The 24,385-nt window shown below is 32.3% G+C and overlaps 1 protein-coding gene across 1 annotated transcript; it reads right to left on the reverse strand.

Moving 5' to 3' along the window:
* Positions 1-14,440: 14,440 nt before the first annotated feature.
* LOC127738885 (probable G-protein coupled receptor 75) lies at positions 14,441-24,018 on the reverse strand. Its single transcript, XM_052250354.1, has 2 exons — positions 23,872-24,018; positions 14,441-16,721 (listed from the first exon to the last, which is right to left on the reverse strand). The coding sequence occupies exon 2, from the start codon at positions 15,995-15,997 to the stop codon at positions 14,564-14,566; it is 1,434 nt and encodes a 477-aa protein (XP_052106314.1). The 5' UTR covers positions 15,998-16,721; positions 23,872-24,018; the 3' UTR covers positions 14,441-14,563.
* Between the last annotated feature and the right edge of the window lie 367 nt (positions 24,019-24,385).

The raw sequence follows: 24,385 nt of genomic DNA on the forward strand, positions 1-24,385 counted from the left end.
CCTGATTTTACTTAAATCAATCCAAATATTCTACAGGAAAACTTCGTTTTGAAGAATATCTTATTTTCAGAAGTTTTATGAATACCTGAACCAATTTAAATAAAAAGATAAGTAGATATGAAAAGATGTCAGGATTAAAATATTGTACGCCAGACGCGAGTCAAGTCTACAAATAATCAGCAGTGACGCTCGAATAAAAAAAGTTAAAAAGGCCAAATAAAGTACGAAGTTAAGTAATCTATTCATTGGGTAGGAAATCCTTAGCATTTTGAAAATGTCAAAGTTTATAATAGGACAGTGACTCAAAAAAGAAAACAAAAGAGAAACAGCTAGAGGTCAGAATACCGTAAGTAATGATGACCGTGCTTGAAAGTCACATGTCAAGCTCTTACTGCCGTGTATTGAATTTAGATAAGAAAAGGGAAAATTCGCATTCACGAGTGAAATTAATATCTATGCATGCACTTGGTATTTTTGTACAATAAATAGTAAATAGAACCATGCGCACTGATACTCTGGATAAGAATACGCATTTTCGTCATCTCATATATTAATCTAATAGTTGAATTCGGATGTCAAACTACCTACCTCAAGTGTTTTGACTCCTAATTCATTGACATCTTATCCAGAATTTTTGGGAACGCAAACCGATAGTGTGCGTGTGAACAGGGTGATGTATATGTGAATGAATCAGGACGTGTGGGATAGCTGGTCAACACAATGAATGCAATTTTCAAAATCGTACCATAGTACAAATATTTAGATGAACTATTTAAACAAACAAACAAAAAAAAGAATTGAAATTTTATAACTAACATACATTCCTGTTAGCGAGTTTTTTCCGCAAATTTAGAATATAATATCAATAAATACAAACGTCAAATATTTACGGATGGACATTTTATTTGTCAAATTAATCTCTTTTTAAAGACTAACATGGATCCACTATATGAATATATTGCTATACAAAATATAAGCAGAGACTTATAAATCCATACTAAAACAGTATAAAATAATTAACATTATGATAGTAATTAAATTTTGTTTTGATTATTGTAAAATATTAATTACGTTTTTTGTGAGATACAAGGATTTAAAATCCTTGTGAATTGAAACCATGCAAGTATTTTTCATTCACGACCGTTTAAAATTAAGATATTTAACTAACCTTGGGTACGGATCCCTGCTCATTTGTGCTCATACGTTGCATAATTTTCATAAATGTAATGATTGTTCAAACCTGTGAAACGTAATGCACGTATATATAACAATTTTAATTATATTCTATTAAGAATAAATTCAGTCTCAGTTTAAACATAATAATGAATATTCTCTTGGTCTGGTAGTATCTATTAATGAAATAAGTTATTTTGGACAGAAAAATCCTTTTGTTTGAATATCTTTCTTCTTTCCGACCCTAAGATAAATATTTTTAACAAAAATAATTTTTCTTAATTTGTGTGTTTATGTTATGTAATAACTTTTGATGAACTTATTTGTACCATTGTAACTATATGGTGTTTGAGAAATAAAGAATCTTGAAATCTTGAATCTTGTATTAGATACTACGCACACAACGCGTACAGGGACCGTCTCAAAGCATGGATTATATAATTGCGTTATCATTATACTTGATAATTAATAAACATTCACATTATCAAAAACGCTTTGTCAAAAGGCAAATAGGTTCTTACATATAAATGTTTTTTGACTGCAACCTATTCTTTATTGTTTTACTTTCCGATCTACAAATGAACTTTGAACTTTGAATGTTGAAATATACAATGTCACGTGGTAGCCTATCCATAGAGTGGCCGTATCAAAGACATAGATCATTACCTGTATAAATGATCGAAAAAATTTCGAGACGTTCCGAGAATCTTGATTCCGAGGATATCGAATGGCCCATAGACACTTCCAAAACTCACCAATATATAGGCGTAAACCCCTCAGGGGGGTTCATGCAAAAAATAACACTTTCTTTAAACAATACAGATTTCTATATTTGATTTCTGTCCTTAAAATGAGACCTTGCATAAAAAGGTGCTTAGTTATGTATAAGGCCGATATATATAGATAATAACATGGCATTTTTCATATCAGACCCCTTATCAGCCCTAGGTCGTCATATCAGACCCCTTATCAGCCCTAGGTCGTCATATCAGCCCGAGAGCCAACAGGCTCGAGGGATGATTTTGACCATGGGCTGATAAGGGGTCTGATATGAAAAATGACATGTTATGTTCTTTTTATCACATACTTCAACGGAAGCCATACAGACAAGAATTTTTTTTTAACTTTATAAAATTCATTTATTGTATTATTTGTTTTGCATTTTTTAATAATATATTTTCCTGTTTCCTAATATTCGTTCTTTTATTCTACTTAGTTGTTTTTCACTAAAATGAGGTTTATTTTCCGTGATTTGGAGAAATTATAACGTCGAAATGCTAAATGCGATAACGTTAAAGAAAGGCAAGCGATAAAAACATGAAGCAGTTGATATAAAACGGAATTGGAAACAGTTGATATATACCGGAAGCAGTTGATAACGAAAGTCATATCACACGGCTAAGACAATTCTTCAAATTTAATGAATAAGTATATGTACAAATTAAGTTTTATCAAGGGGTACAATTATACCATTATTTTCTACAAGTATAATGATAAATATATTTATCAAGAAGACTTCTTTTGAATTGGTGTTTCTGAATAGTTAAAACGCTTCACTGACAATGTGTGCATTTCTAACTTGACTCTCTTTTTCAAATAGAGGCTTAATATTTTTTGTTGATTTTTCCCTGTAAAAATGTTCTTGACAAAACAAGCATTATTTCAGTCAATTTGCTATTGAAACGCGGCTATATCTCCCCATAGTGGTAGTCAAATGGTGTAAGAGTTCATTGAAAATAACTAAAACAAATTGGGGGAAATAGTGATTTTGGAAAACTTTAAAACAGAACATAACAAAATGAGAAAATGTATAAAAATTGTTGCCATGACATTGACAAAATACTATACAAAGTGTTAAGTTTCCCCCCGTCACCTTTAATGAAATATTGAACAAAAATATTTCAATTAGAAATGGTTCTAAACTTTTTTTCTTTTTTTTATACCCAAAATGAATTTCCAAAATAATTCTATTTGAGTTTTGATTTCTTCTAACACTTTACAAAAAAAAAAATAGGTTTCACGATCCAATAATTCGGCGAGGGTCCCGGGCCAGTCTCTCCCAAAAATAACGGTTTCAGCTCACAAACCAAAGTGAGCTTCTCGTTAAAAATATAAGTCATTTATTACATGAAATTTTAATCGAAAATGCCTTTTGGCAGCCAGACGATTTAAACGTTTTTAAGTTGCTAACAATGTGCCTTTCTGTTAAAAAATGTATATCATTAAATAACTAGTAATTTGTCGCTGAGTAAACATGAGCAACGACAGACAAAAAGGGGGAATTAAAATCTGATTGAATAAGTTCATTTCTTGCTCTTGGGGACGGTAATATTTCTTTTGATATCCGCAAACTTTGTACAGAAGATAGTTATTGTTAAATGTTATAATAGTTTGAAAGAAAACTGTAATGGACTCGGTATGGGTCTTCGTAATTCTTCCTCTTTTTCAATGTAATGCTTGCGTTTAATTATTTTTTTTGTGAAAGAAACGCATTAAATTGGTTATATGACTAGCATTTTTATGAAGAATCATAAAGAGATAGCTTGAATGCACACGGAGAAGTATCTTTTGATGATAAAATGATCAATTCATATCTCAATTCCGTAAATATTAAGGGTTACACGGATAGATTTTGAATTGATATTTACTTTATTATCTAAAATAGATAGGTTTGCAGTTGCGAATTTAAAACATATTCTAAAGGATGAATAACGTAGTTATGCATTAGCTTTTTGCATGTTTTTATAGATGAAATGCTTTAAACATTTTGATACTTCAAGCATATGTTGCACATTTAATAGTTTTTACATGGCTTCTTTCATATCAATATTTTGTTTTGGCATAAAGATATTTTTCAGTGTCGGTCATAACGATTTTAGTCGTATATTCATTTTTTAAGATTTATTTCTATCATTTTCATATTCTTTATCGTTTGCAGTGACAAACACAGCTTTTCACAAAAAAATACAGAAGAAAACACTAGCATAAGCGCAACATTATGTACATGGACTTCAAGACGTGGGGCCAATTTTATCCTGATTTTTAATCTTTACATCTGCGCCATTTTAAAAAGTCCTTCAATGCAAACTTTTACAAACACATAAAATTTGCAATTTTGTATCAATTTTTGCGCTGAATAACATTTTTATGCTATGGATATTTCTAAGTGTGTTAAAAAAATTCTTTACGTATATTATTTACACTCTTAAATATTAGTATATTAATATTCCACCTGGTTTTACCATCTTTCAGTCTCCAGTTCTCTTTGTGAAATAAACTCAAGGGACTACCTTTTGTTGTTTTTTTTTTCTTTTATGGGATGTTGGACATCTGCCGAACGTAAAATAAGTGTTATTTACACTGAGCATTTGTAGGTTTGAGTCATAATTTACATTCAGATATGGGTATTTAAATTCTGACGTTTTGTTCCTCTAATTTTATGTGTTTTAATATCGAAATTTGGTGCACCATGCTATAAATAACCCTTATATGGATATGTTTATGTGTTTAATGCATTTGAACAGTACTAAATTTACCAAGATTTATTTTCCTATCGCGACATTACTTCAGATTTAATTCATTAAATATCATTTTAATGGTAATAAACATGACTGATGGTTTACTAATAATATTTACATTTTGCACAGTGGTATGCAAGGCTTTTCAGTGCAACGGAGAATAAAAGCCTATCGAAACAATAAATTAAAATCTTCACAGAGGAGCTTTGTTACATGAAAAAAAAACAAAGATTTAAGACGGCTTTTTTAGATTGAAAATACTAGAACATGTTTGTACCGGTGGAAAAAATCAAACAATTGAATACATGTGAAAGTATTGCGCAAGAGATCAAAAGTTTGAATACACAGAAAGAGAGGGTTGAGATATCAAAATAATTCCAATAGAATGAAGAGAAGAATATAAAAGAAATAAAAGAATTTCATATATTAAATATTATTAAATGTCTACATGTTAGACGAAACGTAAATTGATATACTCAAGGATGTTCGCTACTCTTGTTTTTGACTTTTTGTCAGTTATTCGGAATCCTCTAGTTTTATCCATGTAGTGCCTATAAAAAATTTGCCCGCTAACCATCTACTTTTCTTTTCATTTCTTTTTATTACATATTGTTTAAAAATCTATTTTTTAAAAATCTTATAAAATCCTTGTTATTTTTTCAAAGATTTTGAAAGAAAAAAGGTGCAAAAAATTTTGCCCGCTAACCATCTACTTTCTTTTCGTTTTTTTTATTACATATAGTTTTAAAATCTATTTTTGAAAATCTTATAAAATCCTTGTTATTATTTCATAGATTTTGAAAGAAAAAGGTTTCAATATTGAATATATGATAAACCTAAAGAGAATAATTTCCCGCCAAATATATTTGGTGGGCACATATGTTTGCTGCATGACATAGGAAAAAGCTGTAAGAGTTACAAAATAGTAGAAAAAAAATACGTTGAAAAAGTGACTACCAAAAATGCAACTTTTACATTTGACCCGATACTACAAAGGGTCTGATCAAGATACTATTAGTTACATAGGTGTGTTAGTGACATAATGCAAAATATATATGGGGTCAGTAAATTCGTATTAGGTCACTAGCACCCTATGTAACGAATTTATCTTACCGTCTAACTTAACAAGTTACATGTGGTATTTTGACTAGTGGCCTATCAAAGTGATCAAGTCTGCAATACCGTTAGTATTAAGAACCTACTTCCATTGGTCTATACAAAAACAAATGCCAACAATAACAACTTGTTAGCTTTAAATGTGTTTTATGAATTTATTTCAATCTTTCATCATCAATTTCGTCATCTGTTGAAACCTTTAAGATTTTTCCTCAACACCGTGTTGTTTTTATAAAGGGACGTACGTAACACCACTACTAACCGTATATTAAAACAAGCCCCGCCTACTAGCCCAATATGGAATATACACGGTCTCCACGCGGTTGCTTTTAACCAATCATATTCCTAGAAATGTATAGGATGTAAGATAAAATTGGCTACATGATCTAACTTCTGCGTGTATTGAACTGATTTGGTTGTGTACCCGTATGAAAGTGCATTTCGGTCTTAGACCATCGAAGATCTCGTGGTAGCGTGCTCACCTCGAGTGCTGAAGGTCGTTGTTTCGATCCGCATGCAGTTTGGAAAACCAAAACATTTAATTCGGTATTAGATGCTTCTCGGCCTAGCTAGTGGCATCGAGGAGTATGATCGGTTGTCTCGGAGTCAGAATATTGTGTTCGAGTGGAACTACATGTATATGCTTCCTGTTGACTTTTACATATACCTACTGAGCTAGTACGTTAAAAACCCGACTCATCGTGACGGTCTAGTATAAAACACGGTATATTAGTTTTTCTTATGGTTGTGGTTGGCTATCTATTTCTCGCATGCAAAAATATTTCTCGTATATCACTGAACAGAGTGTGATATGATGAAAAATGTGTTTATTTGGCTGGACTTTCCTGTTATGTGTTACAAAATTACGACTTTTCCATTGGCTATTTGTTAAGTCAGTGTTGACTTTGAAAAGTCACATTTCCCCCTTGGCAACGGAGATTGTCATTTCTCAATAATATACAAAATTTCACATGTTTCACATGAATATATTCTTTTTTTTTAATCAATTTTGATTCCATTCTGAAGTATACAAAAAGCTTTGAAACGTCTGATATAAACAGCAGACTGGCTTCCTGACACAATTCTCAATACCGTGAGCGGACTTTAATTTGAAATGAAGTTTTCGAAAGTGAAAATATTTCATCAGGACAAAGATATCTTTTACCATAATTGAAATAGGTTTAAGAATGTTCGCTACTCTGTTGCAAAATAACAAGATTTTTAAAAGACTGTTAAAAATTAATAGTATGTAAATAAAGAAACTAAAAAAGCAGAAAAAAATGAAGGGTCCGTGTGCTTGTTTTCGAGATATAAGCCATTGAAAATCTGGCGGGAAATAATTTTCTGTAAATATTTCATAGATTTAACATTGACACTTTTAGTTTTTATTTCAAAAACGATGAAAAAATAACAAGGATTTGATAAGATTTTCAAAGATGACATTTTAAACTATATGTAATCAAATTATGGAAAGAAAAGTCACATTTCCCCCTTGGCAACGGAGATTGTCATTTCTCAATAGTATACAAAATTTCACATGTTTCACATGAATATATTCTTTTTTTTAATCAATTTTGATTCCATTCTGAAGTATACAAAAAGCTTTGAAACGTCTGATATAAACAGCAGACTGGGTTCCTGACACAATTCTCAATACCGTGAGCGGACTTTAATTTGAAATGAAGTTTTCGAAAGTGAAAATATTTCATCAGGACAAAGATATCTTTTACCATAATTGAAATAGGTTTAAGGATGTTCGCTACTCTGTTGCAAAATAACAAGATTTTTAAAAGACTGTTAGAAATTAATAGTATGTAAATAAAGAAACTAAAAAAGCAGAAAAAAATGAAGGGTCCGTGTGCTTGTTTTCGAGATATAAGCCATTGAAAATCTGGCGGGAAATAATTTTCTGTAAATATTTCATAGATTTAACATTGACACTTTTAGTTTTTATTTCAAAAACGATGAAAAAATAACAAGGATTTGATAAGATTTTCAAAGATGACATTTTAAACTATATGTAATCAAATTATGGAAAGAAAAGTAGGGGTTAGTGGGCAAAATTTGTAATAGCATTACATGGATAAAACCAGAGGATTCCGAATATCTGCCAAAAATTCAAAAACAAGAGGAGCTAACATCCTTCACAACTCGTGAGAATTGGATATCGTTTGGTATATATTGTTGTGATTTAGTTGCAATCATAATAATAAACTCGCTAAAGGCTCGTTTATCATAAAAATTAAATTAAATACCGGGAGTTGGATTCAAGCAATATCCAATTTTCCCTCGTTATTAAACCTATAAATCTCATTAACATATTATCCCTCCTCTTTAAGCCTTTAGTACTAACTATTGGGCCTTAAGCAGCATTCGCTCAATCAGGAAATGAAGAATATAATTTAAAAGTGAAGTTTATGATAAAGAGATCACTATTGCTTGCTTATAAGTATAAATAAGAAGATGTGGTATGAGTGCTAATGAGACAACTCTCCATCAAAGTCACAATGTGTAAAAAGTAAACAATTATATGCCAAAGTACGGCCTTCAACACGGAGCGTTGGCTCAAACCGAACAGCAAGCTATAAAGGGCCCCAAAATGACTAGTGTAAAACAATTCAAACAGGAAAACCAACGGTCTAATATATATATAAATAAGCAGCTGCGCCATGAGCGCATGATACGCCCGTCGCACTTTTTACGAATAAAGTTCAATAACTTCTCAATGTCATATCAGAAATTTGTGAAAAACTAAAGGGAGGTTATCTTAATTGATATAAACCAGTCACCAAAGTTTAATGAAAACTGCTCAAAGCACTTTAAAGGTATTGTCCAAAAACTAGAAAATCACCCCTTTTTTATGAATAAAATCCCATAACTCGGAAGTGTAAAATCTAAAATTTATAAAAATTAAAAGGGAGCTTACATCAATAAATATAAACAATTGACCAAAGTTTCTTGTAAATTGGCGGAAGCATTTTTGAGTTATTGTCCGAAAACTGGAAAATCCCCCCTTTTTTAATGAATAAAACCCCATAACTCAGAAATGTATAATCTAAATTTTATAAAAAAAAACGTAAGGGAGCTCACATCAATAGATATGGACAATTCACCAAGTTTTATGTAAATTGGTTGAAGCGTTTTTGAGTTTATGTCCGACATGTTGACGACGGAGGGACGGACAGACGGACAACGGTATACCCTAATACGTCCCGTAAACGGGCGTATAAAACGAGAAACGAGAATCACTTATGAACCACATCAACAAACGACAACCACTGAACAACAGGCTCCTGACTTAGGACAGGTGCATACAAATTCAGCGGGTTTAAACGTTTTCACAGGCGCCAACCTTCGCCCCAACCTGAAACAGTTGCAATTATCACATGCATAATCAATATAAAATTTTAAAAAAGGATATCAACATTCTAAATAATTTAGGGCAAGAGGCCACGAAAACGAATTTATATTTTCCTGTCATTTTGTTTCGTTCCAAATATACGTTTGCTTTTTGGAAGAGAAACTCGTCTCCGTCTGCCATATGTCCATTACCCTTGACCTCATTTTTATGGTTCAGCGACTGCTAGAAAAAAAGTTTAGTTTTTTTGTCATGTGAATTTTTTAATATGAGTTATAGGGTATTCAGCAGAAAAAGCTTTGAAGATGTCTTTTCCTATTGCATTTCACTTGTTACATGAGTTCCAAAATAAATGGCATTTGTCTTCATACGCCAATGTGACGGCTGCTACATCTGGAGCAAATTATGCTTACCCTTCCTAAGCAGCTAATGTTTTATGCATATTCAACGCTCTAGTTACGAGGGTTGTCTGTTCTTGTGTACTTGGGTGCTGTCGTTTTCTTTCGGTTTATGTCGGACTTGGGTGATTTTTAAAATTCGTAATTCTTTAAGAAGTCCAATCTCCTTCGTCGTGAAGTTAAGTAAGTCTCATATCTTTCATCCTTATTATAACTTTATCTTATAAGAATAAGCTAGGAGATGAGGTATGATTGCCAATGAGACAACCATCCACCAAAGTTTAAATAAAGTGGATGTAAGCTTAGTCTTCTATGTTTACAAGTTAACGATGATTTGTTTTCTGTTTTTCTCCACTCTAAAATGAACAGCCTCGAATTCAGCTTTTAGCGAGTATTTATTCTTGAGAGACATGTTGGAAAATAAAGCGAGTAGCATCAATGAATGTATGGCATCGTGGTAGCGACGTTGGTGGTTCTTACTTTGTATTTCCAGATCACCGGAAGTGCCTCGTATTGTCATTTATAATTGTAACGTTTAACGATTATTAACCAGCTAACACTTCAACAGTGATGACTTTGGAATGATTGTCTGGAAAAAAGACTTACCCTGTTAATATTTGGCAACCGATTATTTAGGGTGAAAAAATGAGAAAGGTTGATATTTTCATATCATTATTTTCTGACAAATTCTGGGCAGCAACATACGGGAACGATTGGGATGAATAACTACATGATTACAAAATCAGATTTTATTAATCAAGCATCATTGAAGATAGTTGAGTGACAGCTACATAAAGAACCTTGAAGAGCGAGATTCTCGTAGCTAGGTTCTCGCGAGATTCTTTGGAAGCCATCTGCCTATCCTTGTTATTTACACTAGTGCACTGTTCCTTAGACAATTTAAACAATCTTGTATAAATATTTGATTCTTTTTACTTTACGTTTGTGATATGGGAGACATTTAATATCTGTAATGAAAAGTTTAAACAAAATTTTGCATGACTTCATCTATTAAGTTGTTTATTCGCCACCAAATGGAGTACAAAATAAATATTTAATTGGTATGAAACCGAAAGTTTTTAAATCTCATGTTGACAATTTATAAATCAATTATGTTTTTGAAAATTAAAACAAACATTGATGTCTCTTTAATCCTCTAGTTGTCCTCTTCTACGACAATTTTTGAACATCGATCACCTTCTTACTTGAAATTTTAATGAAAACTGAAAAATCGACTACTTAATAACCTGTACAGTCTTTAGTTTGAATTGAACGTCAAATGTTTTTGTCAAAACTAACAATCCATCGGACACCTCCACCTGTTTTGAAAAATGCCACCTACGGAACCCTCAAAGTGTTACTGTAAGGGTTTTTCACGTGTAGATAATGTGACTCTCCCTACACAAGGCATCGGATTTAACGTCCCCATTCCAACCGGACGTGGCTGCGTATTTATACATCCCACTGAGTCAAACGGACGCCCCTTTTCAGAATGATTTTGACTGTAAGATGAGAGATGTCTATGGACGACCATTTTCTATGCACAAGTCAACCCTTGGGGATGACCCCAAACAAATGAACTTAAAACGTTTTGATCGCATAGGAAAAGGGGTTGTGACTATTAATTCAATTATGTTTGGCTATTTTTCACGTCTTTGGGTCGAATGAAATTTCACTTAATAAAATTAATCGATCTATTTATTTATATATATTCTGCAATATTACTTCCAACGGATGAATTAATGCAGTATTTGTCCCTGACGAAATAAGTTAAGGGTAAAAATATTTGTACTCACAGGAACAGATATTGCAACATTGGTTATAACAAAATTTCCGGAGGAACTTCGGAGGAGGAAAAAAATATGTTGACATGCTTGGGTTCATAATGATTAAATCCTACTCTCTCTGCGATGTTTGTTTACAAATTTATGTCAGTTTGGTTTTTTTTCTATCTCAACCATAATCGTTTCCATGGTGTTCTTCTAGAATATTCATGGTTTTTTTTCTATTCAAGACAAATGAGAAGATACCAAGAGCAATAACATCATGACATTAAAAGACGAAAAGACACACAAATGTCCACAAAATATTTAACAAAATAAATTGATTTAAGCAACATAAACCCTACTGAAATCTACCATTGTTGAAGCAAGAAATGCTGCTTATCTGCCAGTGAGCTTGATTTACCCCTCTCCCCCGGGCGTACTCATTGCAGTAGGGTTTTTGTTGCTAAAATCTATTTTTTTTTTTTTGTTAAATATTTTGTGGATGTTTGTGGGTCTTTCCGCCGGGATGGGGGTTGGGGGAGGAGGGGAGATCACTGCCAGATTAAGCAGCAGCTTCAACAAGGGTAGATCCATGGGGAATATGTGTCTCGATCCCCCTATGATAGTATACGTTAATGAGGGTTTTTTTCTGATTGTTTACGTCAAAGTTATACTCATTTTTTTCAACAAATCTTTGCCCCCCTTTATGAAAATTCTCGAATCTGCCATTGCCCAATACTCAAGAACGAATGAGAAACTTAGTTGTCACTTAATATGCTTTTCCAGAACTTTAATCATATTTCAAAATTCGCTTAAAGTTTTCTCTATTAGAACAATGGGCATCAAATCCTCACATACTTTCATCACTCCGTCATACTTATCTTTTAGGATTGAAATATCATATTTCAATTTAGAAATTCAATCCTCGTGTCTAAAGTATTAATACAAAGTTTTAAATCAACTTGATAACAATCTTGCAATAAATAAAAGTTAACAATTTCAGTAAAGAATGTCTTTTGATAAATTATGTTTAATATATTCTTTCAAATTTTCGTAAGAATAAAATCAGCTCATCTCTTCTATGTCAACATTTATCAAGATTAACGATTCTCAGTTGATCAACGTGTTTCAACTGATCCTAGACCATGATTCACTGTTCAACTTGTGATCCTAGACCATGATTCACTGCTCAACTTGCGGGTATCCATCTACATGTTGATCATTCATCCATTCCTTTGATTATAAAAAAAATGGCATTTCATTCTCTTACTAGTAATTGGTAAGTCTGTTCGGCTTAGGAACTGTGGGTATACATTTAATGTGACAGCAACCCAACGAAAAAAATAAAACCCAAGACATCTAGAGGTCAACATACGGCCTACAGCTATTTATATAACCGATGTCTATACAAAGTCAAGCTCTATTATCTACCAAGAGTCTAAAAAGTTGTGAATAAATTTAACCGAGACACTATATATATGAAAAGCAACGACATCACAAAATCCACAAATTGACAAAACACATTAACATACAACTATTTAAACGTTGGTCCTGACTTGGACACATGAACATGTCGAGGGATTAAACTTTGTTTGAGATATCAACCCACCGACTGCAAATACCAACAGATAATAAATGTACATATAAGAGCATACCACAACAATCAGTACAAGAAAGTACTTATGTCTTTAAGTGAATGTTATGAATAAATTGCAGGCGCCATGCAGTAACCATTCTTCATATTTAATTTTGGAAAGAAGTAAATTTGAGCAAATGTAAATATTTGCCACTGGACGTTAAGCAAACAACAATCGATCAATACGTAAGACTTAAACAGTGGTGAAGAATCTATAACGAAGACTTTCGACAGAACGAAGAAATCCTGCAATCCTACAAGAGTTGGGTCTATACTGATTTCAAATTAGTATAGAATTTGACATTTGGGCTTTTCACATGCGCTTAGGGCATGGAACCCCAATTTTTGTGTTTTTTGTATTTGCTCAGATGCTTAAATTTGTTTTTAGTAAATTTTCTTCATTATTTCAACTTATTTTCACTAAATTAATGTGTTCGTGAAATTGGCTAAACGATATCTTAGAATATCAACAGTTTATACTTGCTGTCCCTTTATTCTATACATGCTACCCCTCTATTCTTATTCAGGAGGGTCGGTGCGTATTAACTACTGCTATTATAAAACCGTATGAATAAGAGCAAGTAAATATTCAATAAGTTTAAATATTAAAGAATACAAAGAAAAAAGGGTCATTGTCCCAAGTGCTTTTGTTTTTTCCCCTACTGTACCAGGAAAAACAACTATCCAGTTACAATTCAAATTGGAAATGTTGTTATATTCTATGAAATTATTACAAATCTGCTTCACAGATATAAAAGAAACCCTAGACTTTCTCCAAGTGGCGCTTTCGCAGGATTTACCGATAAACATCTATTTTGTTGCTAGATTCACAAATGACATTTGATTTACAGTAAGGCAATGTGTTTTTCATTGGTTTTTTGTCAGGTTAAAATTTTCAAAACATATTGAATAGGATGAAAAACACATAAAATTAAAACACACCCATATGAAACCAAAAATACAATTCCACGCCATTCTCTACACAAGAATCATCTTTGTTAAATAAGTTTGTCTAGCAAAAGACCAATCAATATTTAACGTTATACTTTAAACAAAATAGTATTTTTTAGATTTTTTTCTGCGATTGTTTTGTTTTGTTTTTTGTTTGTTTGTTATCATTTCAGACCAACAAGAGGGCGCAAACAAATAAAAAGCTGACACAATTTTGGTCTTATGTTAAAAAAAAGAAACTTTCTTTCAGTGATCGTTGTGGATAGTAAACTTGGAATTGATAGTAAATAGCAAATACAAGTTATCTCTAGTACATTTATGTTCTTATTATACAGAAAAACGCGAAAATAATTGAAATTAATAGAAAAATAATAAAAAAATACGGATTTTGGAAAAAGGGGGAGGGCAAAAAAATTGTCCTGTCCACAAGTATCTATGTTTAAGTCATAAGGCTGATGCTTTTCCTTGGTTGAGTTATAATTGTAATAAAAGGAGGAAATAATAAAATAAAAATATGAGACTAATTCAACAAAATAATTACACCAACTGTTTTATATAAATTAGAACAGATGAAATGAACATGAAATTACATTCAGTAAAGCTCAGACGTTCTCGGAATATCTCTTTCTGTGCCTTGACTATATTTACTAATACTCAGCCGTACTCGGAATGTCTTTTCCCGATCCCTGACTGCATGATGCATTAATAAATCCTATCGATTCTTCCACAAGGCATGTTTTCATAATATCAAAACTTTTGTTGCAATTCGAGTTCCGTATAATGTCGCTATGAATTATAAGATTTTTGTGAAAATTTGTTTGTTCTATATTTCCTTTAGTTCTGCATTCGTCTAGAAGTTCTCGGGTACTATTATGTCCTGGATTTGTGTCATGGTTAAAACGACTGTTCAAGCCTACTTTAGCAATGTCTTTAGGCTTTTTATTGTCAGTAACACGTAATCTTGATGGCGCTTTGTTATTTGAACAACACTGAAGTACTAATTTAAACAGTTTCGAATACCTTTGCTTTATTTTCCCAATGTGCTGTGCATAAATATACGGATCCAAAGCACTATTAAGAAAGACTAGAGCTATTCCACATAATTTAACTTGATATAAAGTAATTGACTCTCCCGTGGCTAGTTCCACAAAGTGTGAAATAATAAGCGGTCCCCAGCAAAGTCCCATCAAAAGAATTACCACGAGGCACATTGTCAACGCCTTATTATCCCGATAGGGGAAAGTAGAATTAGAACATGTATGACACTTTCTACTTGGACAGTTTTGCCTAATTAAATTTTGACATTGTTTACAAGGCGGTGTACCTACTGTCCTGCTAAGTTTATCGGTTTGTCTATGGACCATTATTGTAATAATTATATACGATAAAGTCACGATCGCAAAACTGACAATTGTCACAGGCGCAACAAAGAACAATACGAAATTTTGTAGTTGTGGATTACTGCTATTTATTATAGCTTGGCATGTTTTCTGTTTCGGATTCCAGTTGTGTGTTACGTGAAGTGTTCCTCCGACACTCAAAGTGAAACTAAATATCCAAATCATGGTGAGAATTACTGCGGTCCTTGTGATACTTAACGTGCCACTAGCCTGTCCCACAACACGGGCTAATCTATGAAGAGCTATTGCAACTAAGGTAAACAATGAAAGCATTCCACTTGCAGCTCCCAAAAATAACACACTCCCACAAAACATTTTAGGAACAGGTGGCTCCGAATACAGTAAAAACAAATATGTCGGTGCTAAAAATGTACATGTTATAAAATCTGCACCAGTTAAATTGAGAACTAAAACGTCAAAATTCGTTCGTATGCGTTTCTTTTTCACTGCAGCATATATCACCACAGAATTACCGATACATCCCATTAGTAAAACAAAAATAATAAGCACTGTGCAGACGGCTAGTGAGGCCGTGTGTACCGTTCCAACAAACGCGGACGTCGTGGATGACACCTCTTGTGAACAGTTTCTTCTTTGTGTCATCATGTGTAGAACTGTCACTGTATTATATATTTTACTTGACCCGGACAACATATCTTTAGAGCCGTACAAATATGGCATCGAATTTAATACATGGTGTAGCAAAAACTCCCTTGTAGCAATTAATTTAATCAGGTTTAAAGTTACAAACTTTCGGTCAATGAATATTTCTTCCCATCGGCTATATTAAAGTATGGAATTATTTATATATTTAACAATCCCAACTTAAAACATTAAAGTGTTTACGACATATCATAATATGTGCAGATTTAGTCAGATAAGAAACAATAAGATATTAGCTTTGTACTACTCGAGTTAAAGTGGGACGAGTTTCCACGCGATTACACCAATACTGTAGACGCTTTAAATGAAAAATGTTTCGTTTTTTCCATGTCACTACACATTATCCCTCACTATATAACTGTAACCTCAGAAAAATCCTACACAAAACAGCAGTATTAAACATTTATCACTCAGATTTATTGCATTTTTACAACAAATTCACATCTCTCTGCAGAGTATAAACAACTAATGTCTGTTGATCTACTATTTGATGGCAGATGTATTTTCACTTTAGTCTGAAGTTAAATTATCACTTTCGTTCTATAAGATTTCCCTTGCTGTCTGTGAAGATAAAAAATGAGTTTGACGGTCTTATCTCTGCTCTATCTCCGTCTTAAAGATTTGGCAAATATGTTTCATTATCACTCGTGTAGGTAATGTAACTGTTCCTAATTGCTCCCTTTCCTCGATTTGTCGAAATGTAACATCAGTTTTACCATAAAGCATATAATCCACACAGATTCTGTCAATAAATTAAAAAAGATGGTTAAAACATTCGTATAGTTAAACACTTAAGCTGCACTGATTCTTCCGAACTGAAAAACGGAATGTCTTTTTGCTTAAAGAACTTCAAAGGTAAAAAGGTGAATATTATATCCGCACAATTTACTACATTTTTAATGAACGTCGCTCAGATGAATAATGAATACCATGTGTATGAATAGATTTATAGCGTGATTTGACGGGTAGATCTGACAACCGGTTATTATATTCACTATACCAATGGAAACTTGATCCGGCGACCGACTCCTTACCGAACTGTAAAGTGACAGGGCCTAAGCAGATTGATTATGCTGTATATTTGTCACCGTAGACGACAAAGACTTAAAATTTTGACGAGGACACACAATGGAAAACTGTAAGAAATCCACTGTATTAACTTTTCTCCTTCTTTGTTGTGTTAAATACAGTTTTTATGGATGACGTGTTTCATAAGGCCTCCCGTAATGAGAGTGTATAAACCATCCATTGAAAACTTGATCTCTTTACAAAACATTTAAAAGCCATCCTCACAAAGTGTTTCTTCATTTTCCTTCATCCTGTATGTATCAGCTCATATCTAATTCAGAAAAGAAATTAAAAAAAAAGGAAAGATTGTTCAGATTTCAGATATGATGAAAAATTCATAGCATTTAATAAGGGACCATGATAAACAGATTTGACTTTAAACAAGATACTTTATAATCTCAAAAATCTCGTATCAAAATAATTAGAAAGGAGATAATAAAATGAACAAAATATTGGAATAAATTGTATCCATCTTGATAAAAAATAGTTTTCATCTGTTCAGTGATATTATCTGCCAAAAGAAAAGTTTTAATTTGAATTGGGTTATTAGAATTCACTTACTATCAATTTAGCAGTAGAATCAAAAGATAAAACTAACTTATTTTTCAAAATGATAAGCAGAATTTCAACTAGAGGTAAAAAAGGTTGAACAAAATATCTGCCAATCAGATTTGGCATACCAGAAGAAAGAAAATGATTTTAAACCTGATCTGAAATAAATTGTTTTTTTTTTTACAATTGCCATTAGGTGATAGATAGAACATCATAACACTTATTAAGAACGAGATTTAAAAAGGGGCAGGGTAGAGATTTCAAAAAACGAATTCAGTAACCCCGTCATATTTCCATGTTCCTGTCCCAAGTCAGGAACCTCGTTAGTAGTTGTCGTATGCCATATTATAATGTTTTTTTTTTTTTATTTATCTATTCGCTATTTGAAGAATTGGGTGTTGGTGGCGGATCTTTGATTGCTTCTGTTCAGTTTATTCACACATTTTTATCGAGCCTGCGACTTTTGTCGCAAAAGCAAGACATAGCGATCCTACACTCCGTCGTCGGCGTCGTCGTCGTCGGCGGCGTCCACAAATATTCACTCTGTGGTTAAAGTTTTTGAAATTTTAATAACTTTCTTAAACTATCCTGGATTTCTACCAAACTTGGACAGAAGCTTGTTTATGATCAAAAGCTAGTATCTAGAAGGAAATTTTGTAAAAATTATTTCCTGTTTTTCCGTATATTACTTATAAATGGACTTAGTTTTTCTTCCAGTTAACATTACATACAGTCTGTAGTTAAAGTTTTTAAAACATTTAATAGATTCATAAACCATTCTGGATTTTTACCAAACTTGGACAGAAGCTTCTTACAATCAAAATATAGTATCTATAAGAAAATTGTTAATGAATTTTTCCCCATTTTTGTTGAGCCTGTGACTAGCAGCAAAAGTAGGCGAGACACTGGGTTCTGCGGAACCCTTACAAATTTTATTGATTAGAGACGATTCAGAGCCTAGTAACATATTGTATATACACTCATCTGTTTTAGAAGACTGTATGCTGGCTTCTAGATTTCATTTTGGTTTTTTATGTTTGTCGTTCGGTTGCTGTCATATCAACGTACACCCTACACCTCCTTTTATTCATAAAGATATAGAATCCAAAATAATTGAATAGAGTGAAAATTGCTGTGATAATAGGAAATTGGTCATTAAGTACAGTAATACATTTGCACCAAATCATTCCAATGTCTCCAAGATTTTTATATTCGCCGGTCGATCAAATATCAATCTGTCTTGGATTTCATTTCACAAAATTTTACTGTGGGTTAACCCGAATTTTCATTGTCAATATCAAATTCCCTATTAACGACAAAGCCCGCTGTGAAATGTTTATTGAATCTTATGATACTGAACTCAATTTATTATCCACCTAGGCTAACACCTGACGTTTAACATCAAAACAATTTCATTTAATTCGCCCTTTTTGTTTTGCTTTACCATACAACTTCTTAAGATAGCGTATTGTTTTACCAAATTAAATAACATCGTAAGGCCGCTTTTGTTTATAAAATGGTTTTTGTCATGTCAAATATTCAAAAACTAAGAACCATCCGGGAAGAAGAAAAAAATAACACACACACACATAAATGCTAACATGCTCACAGTATGGTGCTTATTTTTAATATAAATCATTCTTGTTCCAAGCTTTTTATCAAGAAATCTACACATCACTTTGTATATAATAATTCGTATATAATGTTTTTATTTTGAACTAAAAATGATTTAGCACATAAATATTATATATTACTAAAGCTCGTATGTTAGCTTAAACATTCGGATTCTGTATATATTTAAAAGATTTATTTGAAATATTTTCATTTTCTTTTTGCTTTTTGTCCTCAGACATTAAAATCTAACTTCAAACGGGTGCAAAACAAGGAAAAACGCAACTTTGGCCTAATTATTAGCGTTTATATTTGCATGATATAGAAATGATAAAGAATAAAAATTGTACTTAACCTGGGTTTGTTACAAAAGTTGAAGGAACAAAGGGTTCATGAAACATGTAAAGTATAGCCATTGAATATGTAAATTCCAGACAACATAAAACTTATTTTATAAAATTATAATGTAAAAAGAACAAAGGGTTCATAGTACATACATGTGAAATGTAACCCTTTTATAGAAATCCACTAAAAATGCAATTAAATACCTTTGAAAAAATTACTAAGTTAAGAAAATTACAAACATATTCTGACATTTTTTTTCTTCATAAAAACACATAAAATCGTTTAGCTAATCACAGTTAAAACCTTATTAATTATTGACTTAAATCTATGTTTCTTCTATTTCACACTTTAGGGAATTTTTTCAATTGAATGAGTTTACTCTAAGGATCAAGGCAGCATTGAAAAAAATGAAAACAATGAAAAAAAGACAAGAACACACTCTCCCTTACAATGCTTATCAGAATAAAAAAAGACCAGGTTTCATTTTAAACATATATAAGGCAACAATCCAACGACTCGCAAAAAACAAAAACATATCTGGCGATCAACATACAGGTCTTCAACAGTAGCATTATGTCCAACTCGCCACGAGTGTAGAGAGACTTACAAAGTTCAAAGTTCTGCAATCACTATCAAAAAACTACGAGAAGATAACTAAATACAACCGCGGAAAAAAATCTATAAGAAGATAACTAAATACAACCGCTGAATAAAAAACCTTCAAGAAGATAACTAAATACAACCGCTGAATAACAAAACTACTAGAAGATAACTAAATACAACCGCTGAATAAAAAACCTACAAGAAGATAACTAAATACAACCGCTGAATAAAAAACCTACAAGAAGATAACTAAATACAACCGCTGAATAACAAAACTACAAGAAGATAACTTAATACAACCGCTGAATAAAACACCTACAAGAAGATAACTAAATACAACCGCTGAATAACAAAACTACAAGAAGATAACTAAATACAACCGCTGAATAAAAAACCTACAAAAAGATAACTAAATACAACCGCTGAATAACAAAACTACAAGAAGATAACTTAATACAACCGCTGAATAAAAAACCTACAAGAAGATAACTAAATACAACCGCTGAATAACAAAACTACAAGAAGATAACTAAATACAACCGCTGAATAAAAAACCTACAAAAAGATAACTAAATACAACCGCTGAATAAAAAACCTACAAGAAGATAACTAAATACAACCGCTGAATAAAAAACCTACAAAAAGATAACTAAATGCAACCGTTGAATAACAAAACTACAAGAACATAACTAAATACAACCGCTGAATAAAAAACCTTCAAGAAGATAACTAAATACAATCGCTGAATAACAAAACCTACAAAAAGATAACTAAATACAACCGCTGAATAACAAAACAACAAGAAGATAACTTAATACAACCGTTGAATAAAAAACCTACAAGAAGATAACTAATTACAACCGCTGAATAACAAAACCTACAAGAAGATAACTAAATACAACCGCTGAATAAAAAACCTACAAGAACATAACTAAATACAACCGCTGAATAACAAAACCTACAAGAAGATAACGAAATACAACCGCTGAATAACAAAACTACAAGAAGGTAACTAAATACAACCGCTGAATAAAAACCTACAAGAAAATAACTAAATACAACCGCTGAATAAAAAACCTACAAGAAGATAACTAAAAACAACCGCTGAATAAAAAACCTACAAGAAGATAACTAAATACAACCGCTGAATAAAAAACCTACAAGAAGATAACTAACTACAACCGCTCACGAGATTTATGATTTGAGACATGCACGTGAACATGCAGCGGTGTTTAAACTTTTTCTTAAATTTCGATAATGGAATAGCATAGGTTATAAAAATATATCAACATTTCAAATAGTTTTTTCAGCCAGAGGAGAAACCACACACATCAATGACGCAACCTTACAAGATAGCATTGTCATGCCTGAATAAGTTGCTGTATCTCTTTGTTATTGATTGTCATCACTGGTTCTCGAGGAACCACACACAAAAATGACACACTATATTATACACTTGTTCAATCAAATGAACAAAGGCATATAAAAGATCTTCAGAAGTTAATTACAAATTTCTCTCATCTTGTGTGGTTACTCTACTGATCATAATTACAATGGACATGGACAATAAATATAGTAAATAAGCCTCTTACACTGAAGAATAAAAGAAAAATAAAGAGGTAGGACAAAGGACCTCTGAATGTATTTCAAATAAGAAGTGCCAATTTCAAAACGTAACTCAGCTTCAGATGTTAACTTCGAAGAAGTTACAACATTATGCCATATTTCTGAACATGTGACCCCATGGTACATGCTTTTAAAAGTCAGAAGATACCAAAGGAGAAGTTTAAAAGGCAGAAGATACCAAAGGAGAAGTTTAAAAGGCAGAAGATACCAAAGGGGAAGTTTAAAAGTCAGAAGATACCAAAGGGGAAGTTTAAAAGTCAAAGGTACCAAAGGGGAAGTTTAAAAGGCAGAAGATACCAAAGGGGAAGTTTAAAAGGCAGAAGATACCAAAGGGGAAGTTTAAAAGGCAGAAGATACCAAAGGGGAAGGAAGTAGGCGGGACATTATAAATCTTAATTCGAAGCAAGGTAGACAACATCATGGCTGAATAAAAAAAAAATGAAAAGACAAATCACAATCCACAAAACACTACACTATGACCTAAAGATCGACAACACGAAAAAGATAAACCAGGGATGATCTCAGGTGACCCGGAGGGGTAAGCAGATCCTATTTCACATGTGGCACTCGTCGTGTTGCTCAAGGTAAGTGCAAATTCAGTGATAAGTCGCATCTATAAAACCAGGTTACATAAGGAAATGCCTGTACCAGGTCAGGAATATGACAGTTGTTTTCCATTCGTTTGATGTGTTTGAGCTTTTAATTTTGCCATTTGATAAGGGACTTTCCGTTTTGAATTTTCCTTGGAGTTCGGTATTTTTGTTATTTTACATTTGGCTTTGTCACACACTAGTAGTGTCAATGAGGAATCTTATGCAGCATTTCTGAAAATGTAACCAAATTGTAAATGCTTTTAAGAGGGAGATGATACTCTAAAAGGCAATTAAAACATAAATTGAAGAAAATAAGACAACTACATGATTAAAAGAGAAAGACGATGAAAAACAAAAACAATAGACGATACTGTACACAGAAAAAAAATCAACGAATCGACGATTGACAAAAAACGAATTGCACGAAAAAGGGGTGATCGGAATACATCAGATGGCTCCAAATTTGCAAATTTAAAAAGATTTTAGATATTATTTCTTAACCATAACAATCTTAACCAAAATCAAAATTTTGTCAGAAGTCTAGCTATATACAAACTCCTTCATTTCGGTTATGGGTTTTCTCCGATGATTTTTTTTAAAAAGAGGAAAATTTGAAATCTTGTATTAAAACGATCTCGAGCAGAATAAAATCTTGATTTAACGGAGATGGTTTTTTTTCTAAATTGTTCAGAAATCAGATGTTTTCGAAAGTATATTATGTAGACTTTCATCAGTGGGATAAACTTGGGTGATCTCTTAAAGCAATATGATGAGCTTTCTGTATACAAGCGTTCAACATCTTTAGTAAAGGTGTCTAGCACCTAATGTACACAGATAAGCTAAAACTAAGAACAAATGATTTCTTGGAAAATAGATAAAAACAAACAATAGCCATCTTTCTGAACTTTTGCCCAAGATCAGAGATATTTACTGTGATGAAGAAGCTAAGACAATTCAAGATTCCGAGAAGCAAACTGGCTATTATAGCTATATACAACACACAGATACCTTTTTGGAACAACTTAAAAAAAGTGAAGCATTAATTGAAAATCGCAGTACAATGCAATAACTTTTTATGTGTCATTGACCTGTGTCGCTTTAAAAATTACCCCCCCCCCCCCCTTTTTAACCCTTTATAAATATTTTAACCTAAGCTAACGTAAATGAACAAATACTTTTACAAGATGTTAGTAAAACTGACAACAATGATCACGACCGGTCAGAAATATTAGTAAATAAAGAGTGTAATGCAAGTAACTAGGTGCATGTATTGAAGAGCATTCAATAAAATAGAATTACGGTGTATGAAAAAATTCATACTTTGCTCGGTGCAAAAGGACCACAAACACAGCGTTGAAAATAATGACCGTATGCATGGTGTGCCACCTACGTAAAATGTTACCGGTTATTTTTTAACAGGTAAGAAGTAAACTAAGATAAAACAAAGGAAAACTGTACTTACTAGAAACGAAAACATGACAAAAATTAACTTACCGTCTTAAGTTATCCAAATAAAGTTAAAGACAAAAATTAACTTGTCACTTGTTAGAGAAAATTTTTCACTCTAGTTTTCTGAAGTGAGAGTTCTTCACTCTAGCACCCTGAAGTGTCGTCATCCTGTCTACTTAAAGTGATAAAATATCACAAGCTAAACAATGTTTACACCACTGCTAGATCAATTTACTTTTATGACGACGAAGACACTCCATCAACCTTAGTGTTTATATAAACCCCGTTGTAAAATCTCCACATATCTACTGTACGGCATTCAATCTATACACATTTGTGAGAAGATTTAATTCATAAAATTGTGGTTCTTATCCGGATTTCCTCCATAAAAACTTTTTAATGTTATACTTTGAGGCAACATGAAAGATTATTTTATCTAATTTTTGTCATTTAAAAAAAATTGGAATGTTTAGCTTAGACTTGATCCGTCGTGATATTTTGTCTGAGAAAATATTAATCTGCTTATCATAGTAGATCTGCATTCTTCTTAACATTGCCT

The sequence above is a fragment of the Mytilus californianus genome, unplaced genomic scaffold (genome assembly GCF_021869535.1).
Source record: "Mytilus californianus isolate M0D057914Y unplaced genomic scaffold, xbMytCali1.0.p SCAF_4, whole genome shotgun sequence".
Taxonomy (NCBI): domain Eukaryota; kingdom Metazoa; phylum Mollusca; class Bivalvia; order Mytilida; family Mytilidae; genus Mytilus; species Mytilus californianus.

Coding starts and splice junctions, on each gene's coding strand:
- LOC127738885 (XM_052250354.1), bottom strand. CDS start 15,997: ATGCCATATTTGTACGGCTCTAAAGATATGTTGTCCGGGTCAAGTAAA.